General features: G+C 40.8%; 1 protein-coding gene across 1 annotated transcript in view; it reads left to right on the top strand.

Annotated features, from left to right (window-relative positions):
* Positions 1 to 9,275, top strand: part of deaf1 (DEAF1 transcription factor) — a 33,743-nt gene extending 24,468 nt beyond the window's left edge. The window contains exons 11-13 of the mRNA XM_080437739.1: positions 403 to 528; positions 4,942 to 5,031; positions 7,152 to 9,275. Coding sequence (XP_080293865.1) covers positions 403 to 528; positions 4,942 to 5,031; positions 7,152 to 7,253 — 318 coding nt within the window. The 3' untranslated portion in view covers positions 7,254 to 9,275. The remainder of the gene's footprint in view (positions 1 to 402; positions 529 to 4,941; positions 5,032 to 7,151) is intronic.
* The last annotated feature ends 4,542 nt before the right edge of the window (positions 9,276 to 13,817 follow it).

The raw sequence follows: 13,817 nt of genomic DNA, 5'->3' as shown, positions 1-13,817 counted from the left end.
AAGTATATTTTGATGCCAATACTTTTGCACTTTTACTCAAGTAACATTTTGAACACAGGCCTTATACTTGTAGCAGAGCATTTTGATATTGTGGTATTGCTACTTTTACTTAAGTAAAATATCTGAGTACTTTTTCCACGACTGGTTGGTGGTGCAGAGGCTGAACTCTGGCACTGCTACTAGTGAATACTTTGTGCACAGAAAAATTATGTGTTAATTGAACTTAAAAAATGTACTCAAGTGCTCTCAGAGTTAAATTAATTAAATTAAGGCCATTTGTAATAATTATGGAGGACGTCTGTGTTTTTACTCCTGCGAAATAATCAATAAGAAATGTAAAATTAGTTGCAGCCCAGCCCTTTCATGCCAACTGTTTGTGTGTGTGTGTCTTGTCTCCTCCAGTGTCCCCCCGGCCTTTCCTTCCAGAGCCATATCTCATTTCAGCAGCCAGACGACCCAGAGACCAAGAGGGGCTCAGAAATCGCAGAGGTCAAGGTTAACTTTCAAGGACAAGAGATCATCATCAATGTACGTGTGGCCAGATGTGACACACACACACACACACACACACACACACACACACACACACACACACACACACACAGACACACGCAAGGCCCCTTGCCACACGGAATCCATAACATTACTAGTTCCGGTCAGGGGCGGAGATTATGTTTTCACCCCTGTTCATCCATCTGTCTGTCTGTATGAGCAGCTAATCTCAAGCACCGCTCGACCAATCAGCGTGAGAATTTGCATGCGCACTCCCACTAGGCCAAAAGAAGTCAAACTGGCCTCAAGGTGACGCTATAACAACTGCTTCTTGAACCATAGGTCAATCCTATTTTACCCCCCTGGATTCTTTGGCCACGCTAATTTCCGCCTGGCTAGACTTTCCACCATTTTGTGTTACTGCTACTACTACTTCTACTACAGATTTGGTCCAAATCTCACACTAATCGGTTCACATTCTCTCTGAAGTCATGTGATCAATATCAGATCAATGTCAAAGACCATTCCGATTGGCTACGATTGGCTTCCAAAGTTTGCAAGAGGTTTTGATACGCAAACATACCGTTTGCCTTTGACAAATTTATGGACATTTCTTACTAAAACAGCCATATGGAACGCAGCATCCAGTCATACCCAAATTGGAATAGCATGTTGAGGGTCTGTCATACAAAGTCTTTCCCCCCACAGTTTCCTCGTGCCCTGACAGCTGCGCCCTATGACTGACACAGCCGTGGGGTAGGCAACCAGACTTGCGCTCAGAGGAGCACATCTTTCTAGTTCACACATTGGCCTCCTTTATGGAGAAGTTTTGTAAGGTGACTGTTATCACATTATCACATTATCACATTAGAGATGTGTCTAAAGTGGCACGACGTGTCCCGTTTCTCAATTATTTCACTTGTCTGTACTTGAGTCCTCGTGAACCTGTGAAGCTTCATCAGTATTGTCACAATTCAAAAGTTTGCATCGAGCCAAGTTCATTTACAAATTCCCAGATGTGAACTTGATCCGCTCACTTTATCAAGGATGCATTGGGATAGGACTTCTGTGAACCTGGGACAGCCAAATATCCCAGAATGGATTTTGCACCAACCAGCAGCAATGATGGAGGAGTAAACTCACAACAACGTTTTGACATACTGTAATATTACAAAATGTAAATTTCTTTAGGCGAGAATTTTGTCATTTAAACTTGATATCAAGATAGAGCCTACTTGAAATTTTCATGTGAAGTCCTGCTGTTTTGACTGAAACACATACAGTAGCTCATTAAGGCCGTGAGCTGCAGTGGGCGATCACGCCACTTCAAGTACAAATCTGTCTTAAATGAGTATGCGTTTTCTGGTCTTATGACCTTGAGAGAACATTCTCCGTGAGTTAACTTGACAAGTACATTCTTCCCAAGGTCGCAACTCCTGTCTTTACGATCTTGATATTGAGAAACAGCCTAGTCTGGAGACTATAGTAACACCATCCTGTCATTCAAGGGAAAATAAAATATTTATTTGGAAAGAACAGAAATCCTCCCAGGGATGCAGTCCTGTCACCATACATCTGAAAACACTTGAACCATGGACTTAAGGGATACGATTTAGTTTGAATCTCCCCCTTCGATTTACAGCCACCCACACAGTGTCAGATTCATAAACATAACACGAGTAAATATTCAGTGTCTTTCAAAAATAAATTAAAAAAAGAATTAAAAAAACACTTTTGAATAGACACATTAGAACAATTTTATAATAAAGCATAGAATAAACCAATAATTTTATAATAAAATGTAACAAAGAATTAGCCCATAATTTAACATGAATTATAAAGGTAAATACTTTCTGGGGGAAAGTCTTAACATATTAAATAATTTATGGGACTTAAAATACTGATGATAGCACATCATCCTGTTTCATATAAAAATCTAATTTTGGCTATGAATTCAAATTCAAGATTACAAAAGAAAGAAGACAATTTATCAGTTATTAAAAGCTTTACCTGACAATATGACAGAATCAACTTTATTGTCAAATCACAGGTTTGCAGGTGTAAAGAAGTATGTTTTTGTGTGGAAGCTCCATCATTCATAGTTTTCAAGAGGGGGATTAACTCATTCACTGTCAGAATAAATACATAAATAAATCATCCACTGCCAGCGATTTTTCCCCCTTACCTTTTCAAGTAGTCACAGAATATTAATCTCCAGTATGATCGATCCCCTGATAGTTGCTAATCATGGGGGGATTCCCTGTGCTTCGCTTGTTATAGGCCGTTGAAAATAGCATGTCTCGTCAAAAATACATTAAAACACAGAAGGCGAGATACAGGCGATTTGCCAAATACGTTAACCAGGAAATGAATGGAGCGGTAAATCTTGGGATCACGTGATTTCCTGGTTCTGAGTGCCATTTAGTAGAAACACCAAAAAACACACAAAGTCGTAAAAGTTGTCCTTAGCAGTCTGGGCCTTTGGGAAAAAAAGTTGTAAAAGTCTTCATTGGCAGTGAATGAGTTAAGGAGGAAAACGGGAAAGAAACTGGTCAAAAGAAAAATCAAATATTACACATATTTCATTTATTTATTTAATTCATTTATTTACATAGATTACAAAAATAGTACAATAGGTATGTACCTGAGATTAGATATAAGGTGCAAAAATTGTAGATATGTACATGAGGTTAGGCATAAGGTATGGTTGAAAAAAGATAGCAGCAGGTTTCGTACATGAGGTACAGCACTAGAACGGTATAGACGTGTAGGCTTGCGTTCTAGTGATATAGTCCACATGAGGTTAAAAAAAAAGATAAACACATCGGTGGGTCTACATAGGAAGATAGTCTGCATAAGGTAAAATCCACATGGTAAATCCACATAGGAAAGTCTGTCATAAAGGAAAGTGTTCCAGTGTGGCAGGCCAGCCTGGCGACAGGCGGTGTTCAGGCCTTGTATAACAGTCTGACCACAGAATAAAATAAATATATCGCTCTTAATGCTCTGTAAAAGAGGAACAAAAAGGGGAGGGTAATCTTTTTGTGTACAACCGTGTCAAGATCACCAGGTAAATCTTCTTAGCTCACCCCTTTGAGGCATTTTATGTAACTGCACATTTGCACATTAATTATAAGAAGCCCTGCGGCCTTCGGTACCACGCAAGTCGGCAACGATGCAAGTTGGGAATACATGTCCACCCGTTTGTGCAATATTCCTTTACCTGATGTAGTCTCAGGATTATCTCAGATTTTCTCACACGCCGCCAGAGTTATGCCCGGTACAGACAGACAGACAAACAGACACAGGTTTTGTGAATTAATAGATAGTGAATTAATAGTAATGATAGTAATGAATAAATTATCCTTATTTGCTTCATACAATAAACTTAAGCCAATTTAAACTATTATAAAACTGTGTGACTATATCTAACTACATCTGTATCTAATACTGTCAGAAATTAATTGGTCACAAAAGGCTTTCCTGTACAGCCGTTTAAAATCATAGGGAAGCCCTGACTGTAAAGGCAAATCCAACTTCGTAATGAGCCGAGTCCCTGGCATAACTAGCAGAACTCTACCAGATGACCCCAGGCTGCATTCTATTCACGCCCAGTTTGCTCTGTGTGGGCCGATTTCCTGCTGTTATGTAAAGTAGGTCCCAATTTTGAATTGGTTATTTCCTCTCAAAGGGTAAATCTGTCAGCGTGACTTAAAATATCTCTGCCTCCAACACATAAACAATATGGAATGATACATCAACCTTGAAGCCGGATGACGTTTAACATCGGATAACTAGTGTGTGGGAAGCGGGTGGAGCGGATGAGCATGGATATATCTGACACATTGACACGTCATGTCCCTTAGTTGTCCCTGGAGCCTGTCTTTTGTCCTGATGTATCAGAGGCTAGAGCAGTGACAGCTACAGTATAGTGTCAATGCAGTAAGAACTATCTACTGTAGCATGATTTATGTATGATCTTATCAAAGGAAATGCCTGAAGCATAATCTTTTCTCTGTCATAGGATGGTGTCGCTCACCATAAATAACAGATTTTTTAGCTAACAATGCGACACGGCCGTGCAAAGTTAGGCTTTAGGGGTGACATGTGTGACTTTGTGTATGCATACTGTGCTGTTATTTGGCATCACCAGCCGAGTGTGGGTTGTTTTATAATATATCTATGGTGATCCATGAAGTCGTTTCAAAGTCAACATTCCTATATAGCTTGCAGTCAAGGAATTAAAAAAAAGAAATATATATATATATATATATATATATATATATATATATATACACTTTCTTCTTTTCCTTCAGGGGAAGGGGGCAATATTTGTTATTCCATACATGATTCAAAAAGCTCTGTGTGTGGATTATTTTCCTTCTCTTAAGGAGGATTGGATGATGTATTAAGTTGATATTCTCATACACTGCTACCTTCACCCCACAGCAAATGTGCGTAAACTGCGGGCGGGTGGCCATGAGTGAATGCACAGGCTGTCACAAGGTCAACTACTGCTCTACCTTCTGCCAGAGGAAGGTGAGACATCATTATCTATCAGTAGACCTTGAGAAGACACCTCAGTATTGCCTTAGGGGTTTGTTTTGGCAGTAGTTTGTATTGATTGATTGATTATTAGTGTGGTTGCCCGAATAGGGCAACCAGACTAGTAATAGATAATCTTTATTGTCTCCGCCAGGCCGAAAGTCATGGCGAGAGAGTATGTTTTACCCCTTGTCCGTCCGTCCGTCCGTGTGTGTGTCCTGTCCGTGTGTTACCAGCTAATCTCCGGCACCGTTGGCCCGCTCGCTGCGAAACTGTGCACACACACTCCCTGGATGCCAATTCAGAACCTCTGCCCCAATTCTTTCACATGGGCCTGTTATAGCGCCACCAGGAGGCCGATTTGTGCAAAACACATTTTTGGGCGGTGAAACCGCCCCTATATGTGAGGTTTGGATATTTGCACCCCCCAATCCTGCGCTGTGATTGGCCACCAGTGTACCCCCCTAACCCTGCACCGTGATTGGCCAATCACAGTCTATTCAGGACTGTGATTGGCTAGTGAAACATGACACATGTGCATAGCCCTATAAATAGGACTATGCACTTAAAAAAAACACAAATATGTTTTTTTTTTTAAGTGAATCACTCTTGGAATCACAAATGTTTTTTTTTAAGTTAGGGGTGTACAATGGTTGGTCCACAATATTACTTTTCTTTAAGTGAACTTCCATCACTGTGATGACCACTGTGACCACACCGCCCACTTCACACTGGGTGTGATTATTTTTTTACATTACTCCTACAGATTATATCCAAACGTCATGCAAATTGGTACACAGTATCTCTATAGTCATGTGATCAACCTGGATCTGTCCGATTTCCCATATTCCATCCTGATTGGCTAAGGTTAGCTTCCAAAGTTTGCAGGATTGGTCCGTTTTGAACAAAATGCCTCAAATCATGAACGCAGCTTGCAATTTCTGTGAAATTTCACACGCACATTCCCACTAGGCCGAGGAAGAAATGCCACCCATTTCACATTGGCCTGTTATAGCGCCACCAGCAGGTCTAATTTTGCAAAACACATTTTTGGAACAAAATGCCTCAAATCATGAATGCAGTGTCCGATTTCCATGAAAGGCCTAAGAAGAAATGGCACCCTTTTCACATTGGCCTATTATAGCGCCACCAGGAGGCCACAATAACCTACCTGACCTGGCGGGGACCTGTGCTCCGAGGAGCACGTTTTCTAGTTCTTTCTTTCTTTCTTTCTTTCTAGATAAACTTTATTTTGGCACGCTACTCCTCCCACAGTTTTTTTTCCCACACTCGTGCCATATGTCAAAATGACCGGCTTCACCGGGAATCGTGCACTATCATTTTGCTAAGAGATTGGTTAGATAGTTTAATTGATATTGATTTATTAGTGCATTAAATTTCCCCATTGACTTTAAGGGTGGTTTATTCAACGGATCCCGAAAAGCTTTTCCACTTTGGTCCATAGGGGGCGCCACAAATGCACAAAATGTAACCGTTTGATGCAAAAACATTATTTTGGGGGGGATCAATCCTCTCAAAATGAAACGCAAGTGATCTCAGGAGTGACATGATGATGTCATTGGCCCGCTACATTTGTGGGAGGGGCCTGTTTCTTTAGTGGGAGGGGCCTTTTTCCTCAAATCAAAACGGCACGTGTCACGAACACGGGATCCGATCGGCACCGAATTCGAATCGCACGTCGCGCGGCCTCCAACGGTATTCCTCCAGGCGTATTCCTCAAGTCCCGGCGGCCGCAACCCGTCAGCGCAACCACTTTGCAATTTCCCAGAATTGCGACGCGTCTAGTCTTTCTTTTCTTTTCCAAGCAAATCATCACATTTTCCATGAATCTTATTTGCTTTGTTCAATTGCGATTGTGACAGGAGTTGCAAGATATGCACATAGCTGCTTCTACACAATTCCTTTTTCAGTATACGCATGCATACATGTGAGTGAAATACAATTGAATATAAAGATTTACTGACACACTGCTTGATTCTGCACCTTGCTGTATGTAAGTGGTTGTCTGATTCAGCTGATCACCTTTTTTTGCTGTACAATATTGCATTTCCCCCTAACGCTCATCCCAGTGGTCCTCTTTGTTGTCCCTGCAGGACTGGAAGGAGCACCAGCACTGTTGCCAGACTGGAGGAAGTATGATGCTTCAGGAAGAATTGCCCATGTCAACCATAGACATAGATAAAGTCAAGGTCTAGTCGGCACACAGACACGATTCACCATAGCAACACTTGTCTTTCTTTAGAACTGCAACAAACACTGGCAGGAAAACGGGAAACCACAGACTTGAAAGTCAAAGTCTAACGGACATGCATGGTTTAACACACCAATGCTGCTCTTGACATGGGGAAGAACACTGGGTTGGAACTTGGAACAGTAGAGCTCAACGTAAGGTGGGCACAGCCTGATGTTCAACACTGTAACACCGTTCCCATTCAAACCAGGAACGCATCTGTGTAACCACTCGAAAAATCTTGAAAATATGTGCAAATCTTTGAATATATATATTTTTAAAGCTAACATTTGTAACTCAAATCTTTGCCTCTGGGGGGTCCCTGGAACAAAATATTTTGAGATGGGGGTCCGCGTTCAAATACACATTTTGGGGGTCCTTGACATGGTTTGAGAACCACTGATATAGCAACAAATGAAAAGATCACACCCAGTTTGAAGTGAGCGGTGCTATTTATGAGTTATTAATTTCATCATGCATCTCGGTAGCCAATCACAGCACGTCCTGCGAAGTGACGTGCTTACATTTTTTACATTATTGTTAATTTCATCATGCGTCTCGCTAGCCAATCACAGTGCGTCTGCGAAGTTTGAAGTTAATTTCATCATGTGTCTCGCTAGCCAATCACAGCACGTCCTGCAAAGTTTAGCCTATGGGCGTGTTTTCCACAGCATGGCGTCACAGCGAAAGAAAAATGTTCACGACGGAAAGAAAAACTTTCACCACGGATGGGTCCTAAACCCTCTTATAGGAGCGGTTGCACCGCTCAAAAAAATGGTTAGGATTTAGAAGATATTTGTAGAATATATATTCAAAGATTTGCGCAAAGTTTCACGATTTTGAATAGCCAAAGAAATCTAAAATCCCAGAGATGCGTTCCCCGATTGAATGTGTTAATTATGGGGTAAAGGCATGCAACAGACTGTCGGGGAAAGGATGGAACCAGGAGTCGGCATTAAGATGCACACAGGTCAGGAGGGCTGAAGTTTGTCATTGCCCTGGAGAGTGCCCCATGATAATAACAACAGTATCACTGTGTTATCTCCTGCCTAGAAAATAATATACTTAACCCAATCAATGTGTCAACACCGTTTTCAATTGTCTGAGACAGAAAATGCGTACATATTATATTTTAGTTACACCAAAGGCATGACAGCATTATTTGCATAATGATGTTTTTAATTTTTTTCCCTGGTTCAAATGGGAAACTAATGAAGTATTTTGGTACTGTGTTTTAGTTAAACCAGGGGCAAAGTTTGGATCGTTTATGTAACAATGTTTTTCCTGGTTGATTATGAATTTATGGAAGAGTCCCTTAGCTGTCAAGACATAACATTTTATCTAGGCTGCAGGCAGAATAGAATAGTTTAATTTCAATATTTGTAAAGTTAAATTATGTGCTAAAGCAGTGCAGTAGGACTATGGCTTATCATCATGGGTTAGATGCCAGTAATAAAAACAGCAGATGTCTGCAGAAGCAGCTATCAGCCAGAAATATTATATTCAAATAATATATTCAATAGTTCAATGATATGTCCAAGCCTAGCTTTCAGTAATTTACCAAAATAAATGACCTATCTTTAGTTAGATATTTTCATTTACACATTTGTCCACTAATCTTTAATCCAGGGCTAGTCATTAAAAGGAGTAGAATTCAACATTTTATCCTTGTTTTAGACTCAATTTAACACTAAGTGTTTGTAAATAGTACTCAGGTGTGATGATAACATGAGTTCATCTTCCTTCCCATTGATTATGCTGTGTTAATGGCCCAAAACTATTTACAATAAATAAATGGAACTCCTGGAAATATTAATCATCAGCATTAGACTATGTGCGTAACTGTACTTCCCTTTTCCAGAAGGTGGCATACCCATTTCCTGTTCAGGGTCAGTTTTGTAGCTACCTCATCGGCCGCTGATTGGAGCGACATTGCATCATCGTGGCCACTATATTTTGTGGGGAGAGCTGTACCTCCTAAAGCATGGATGACCCATGTATGTCTATTGAAGCAGGAGGTCTCTCCACAATTAAAATAATCATAGCTTGCTGAATTCTCAACCGATTAGTTTGGTTTGTTGGACATGTAGTTATGTCATGATATAGGATACGTGGTTAAATAAAACATTTGGTTTATTAGAATATGTTCACCTACTGAGCCTCATGTCAAGAGTTGATAAACCGAGGAAGTGATTTTGAAAAACATATCATCTAAAAAGCCTGATTAAGTCTTGACAGCTCCTTTAGATCGATCCTTTTACAAAGTCACCATTATAAATCTATAGTTCCCAGGCAGTGAATTTATAGTTCCCAATAAAAGAGCTGTTGAAAGAAGATTTATTCAGTAGATTAGTTTGATCGATACTGTTCCAATGACTCCTAAGAGGGTATTCATCTTCACCTGATTGTCCTTGTTGGATAGAACTTCTTGGTACAGTATTTACTGTTGCTGTGAAAGTGTCTGCTTTGCCTTAGTCTCTCAAGCCAGACAACTATTCCACAATCTTTGAATGTTACATCAAGTCTGTAACTACGCCCACTGAAAGCGCTTACAGATGCGGTGCGTTTCCGTTCAAGAAAAAATATCTTTTTGAATTTCCTTTTCTGCTAAGCAGGAAGCTAGATATATGCTTCGACAAATTAGATTTACAGTAGGACAAATTTACGCGACTGCTAAGACTAAACGGAATTGCGGGGGGAATCGAACATCCGCTTGCACTCTTTCAGCGCTTCCGTTGTACGCGGAAGCATTTGTATATAGTGTGAGCTAACTGTCTGTCTCAAGAGACTACCCATGGTCTTAGGCACCCTTGAGGCAATAGTGTTTGTGGTTGTAAAACCACAGTTTGAATCATGGAATGGTTAAGCAGATATAGGTGAGGAAATTAAATCCAAACCCTCCCCCAACAACTATGGCTCCACTGATAGCCCTTTAGTAAAGGTTTGTGTGCTGCAGCATTGCATGTTATCATTAAAGAAAAACTGGATGTGTAAGTAAGTACCCTTGTGAACCAACTGTTCCCATGTGGCCCATGGGTGAGGAGACTGCTTGATGTACAAGTACACCCCTTGGACATGACGCTAACACGTGTGTGTGTGCGTGTGTGTGTGTGTGTGTGTGTGTGTATGGATGGTCTCTCACAGATGCTCTGTCAATAATGGTGCCCCTGACAGACAATCCATTCTCCCCTGAGCTTTAAACTAGACACAGGTGTCCCAGCATAAGAAAAAGGCTCATCTGAAAGAAGTGGGCGTATTGGAGCCATTTGGGATTGCTACATACTGTAGCATTATAAAATGTCATTTCTGAACACTTTCATCACCAGTCATTCTGTCGGAAACCCAGGATTTTGCTATGGTTTTGTGCTTTGATGTGGCTTTTAGAAAGAAAGCTACCCCCACCACTTTTCTCTGAGCACAATCTACGCTCCCCTGCTGGGTGCAGAAATAGAAAAGCTCAAATTGCAAGCTGCACACACACTGGGAGAAACACACTGGGAGAAAGTGTGTGTGTGTGTGTGTGTGTGTGTGTGTGTGTGTGTGTGTGTGTGTGTGTGTGTGTGTGTGTGTGTGTGTGTGTGTGTGTGTGTGTGTGTGTGTGTGTGTGTGTGTGTGTGTGTGTGTGTGTGTGTGTGTGTGTGTGTGTGTGTGTGTGTGTGTGTGTGTGTGTGTGTGTGTGTTTAATTATTTCACTAACCTGAAGCGCAAGTGTTCACGAGAGGCACACAGAAGATGCAATTAAGTCTTCTTTCTTGTATGCCTTTAAGATGACAGATTACAAAATGATTCCTCTGGGCAACCAGGCAAAACAATCGCCAGTTACAAAAACACCTATTTATTAGAAGAGAAAAGGGTGGATTTGATTGATAGATTTTCTGGAAAGAAAATCACAGCGCAAGTGATTAATTAATTGCAACATGGGTAAAGATTAAACTAAGTAATAGGGTCATCAGTGACTGGAAATGTAAGGATTGTTTGAGAAATAGTGGATGTATTTAGAAGTGGGGTGCCCACACTCTTTTGACTTCAGAACTACCAATCCCATTGCTGAAAATACTTTCAAAAATGTTCCTGGGGGGCTTTGGAATAGCGGCGCTGGCGTTACATATAAGACAAACGCACTAGGAATGGGAAATAGTGGGGGGAAAAAAGTCTTCCATTCTGTATGGAAGTGGTACAGTAGGGTTCTTTGCCTCTCACGTTTTTATATAACTTTGTATGGTACTGACGTTTGTGTGCAACACTTGAAAACAAAAGCGTTGCATTGGGGGTTTGCATATAGAAGCCGTTAAGGGAGCTGACTTCTTGATGTTAATCAATCAAGTCACCTTAATTCAAGCGGCAGATGCCCAAAAGGGGAGAGATTATGTCATTTTTGTTTATACATATTTTTTAAATATTTTAATAGTCATTTTTAGGGGCATCTTATGTGTTCTACCTTCATAGCCTTTGTGATTTACTGGTAGATCGCGATCTACCTTTTGGGCACCCCTGAAGTAGAGCATGCAATTTGTATCCATTTCTTCTTTTTACCCCATACATGTGAAAGCAGCATGACCTCCAGAAATTGAGCCTCAAGTATGAACTAAGCAGTGTATCACACCGAACACCTGATTTCATCAGCTCTAGGTAAGCTCTCTCATCCAAATGACAGTTATGGAATTTCATCATTTTTACAACAGCACTAGATAAGAAATGCCAACAGAAGTTTTACTTGAGAGGGAGAGAGATCAACCAGCCAGGTGCTCAATGGAGATAAAAGTTAAGAACCAAAACTTGAAAAAGAGGAGAGATCCAAGCACTACAGTGAAGTTTATCTTCACTGTATAGAATGTAGGCCACTAATGATTCATAACATGCATCTAAAACCTCAGAATATTCGGACTTTACCTCTTGTTATTTGCATCCAGCTGCTATCTGCTTTGACCTGGCAATTAGAATGCTTTTGACTTTAGAGAGAAAATTAACCAGCCCAACAATTTCAAGAAACGTGTGATGCCTTGGTGCTCTATCCGGCTGCTGAATAAACGTATTGAACATCTTTTTTCCACTTTACTGTTAGTTTACAGTATATGCTCTAGAGAGTGGCCCCAGTTAGGAAGGTGTCTTGGGGTACACATGGTCCTCACACATCTGCCACCTAAGGAAAAGGGCATTTTTTGAATCGTTTATTTCCTGCTGTCTTTCTACCCACCATATTCTATGCAAGGACAGCAAATGGACCAAAGGTTTGTCAGATGTGTCCAGTAGATGTCACATGTTTCAGTTGAGGGCCTGCCTCATAGGCATGGATATCTTTATGTGAATTGTGGCCCTAAAATGATAATGCCCAAATTGAAAAGCATTTTTTTGTGATGCCAAAGTAAAAGATTTGTAGTAGGCCTACTGCTGTCAAGATGGATTTCAGGTGATTCATTAAGTTTTATGAACCTTTTATTATTCTTATTTCTCTTGTTGCTCTGTTGATTCTCATGTAATTGTTTGCTCACTGTGTCTCACATTGTGAGCTTGTAGATCTGCTGTTTTTGGTGTGAGAACACGCAACTATAAATCAGGAGTCTCCTACATTATACTGTAGCACCACAAAAGGTCTTTCAACCATAAGTCAATTACAGTAGGCTATTAATGAATTCATTGGTGCATGAACAGGATGCAGCAGGTGTTTTCTGATAATGCCGGCCGACAAATTACTTAAGGATCATTTGAGGGAGCTGAGGGCATTTTATTGCAGTATTTACATTTACATGCAGTGTTTGAGATTGCAATTACACATTTGCTACCTCAGTGAACTGGCAGGTTGAGCAAGTTGTTATGAAATGAATAACTGATATTTCTCAGTGTCACGAACTGCCGCTCACGTGTTTGTCCCAAAAGAATATGGAATATTTGATTTGCTTCGGATGCTTTCAAGACTTGTCATCTTAAATTCAGAACCTCCAATTATCCATGCATGGTTTTGTTTTGGTTGTACAGCTAGAGACTATTAAGGTGTGTGTGTGTGTGTGTGTGTGTGTGTGTGTGTGTGTGTGTGTGTGTGTGTGTGTGTGTGTGTGTGTGTGTGTGTGTGTGTGTGTGTGTGTGTGTGTGTGTGTGTGTGTGTGTGTGGGGGGGGGGGGGGGGGGGGGTGGCTATTTAATAATTTAATATTATGTCTGTCTGCTTGCATCCATTTCTGCCTCATCTCACCTGCCTTGTCTATCTAATTTTGTGCGTGTGCACTTGGGTCCTGTCGCTTACATTTATTGGTGCTCTGACATACACTGTTGGCACTCACTCTGGTAGTCTGTGGAGCATGGTGAGGGACTTGAAGGAGCTTTAACTGGGCGCCTTTTGGCAGCCAGTCCAAGCTTTCTGGCTCTTTGATTCTAACGAAGTATGACACGCAGAGATCTTCTTTAAACCCTTAAACACATAATCCCTACTTTATACTTCATTGTGCAATGGTGCCGTTTGGCAAAAATAGCCGATCTACAAGCTCACAACACTCCACGGTGCAACCTGTTGTGAGCTTGTAGATCGTCTATTTGCG

Source organism: Gymnoscopelus braueri (genome assembly GCF_963280865.1).
Source record: "Gymnoscopelus braueri genome assembly, chromosome: 9".
Taxonomy (NCBI): Eukaryota; Metazoa; Chordata; class Actinopteri; order Myctophiformes; family Myctophidae; genus Gymnoscopelus; species Gymnoscopelus braueri.
Note: the sequence above shows the minus strand (reverse complement) of the source record. Positions and strands in the feature narration are given on the sequence as shown.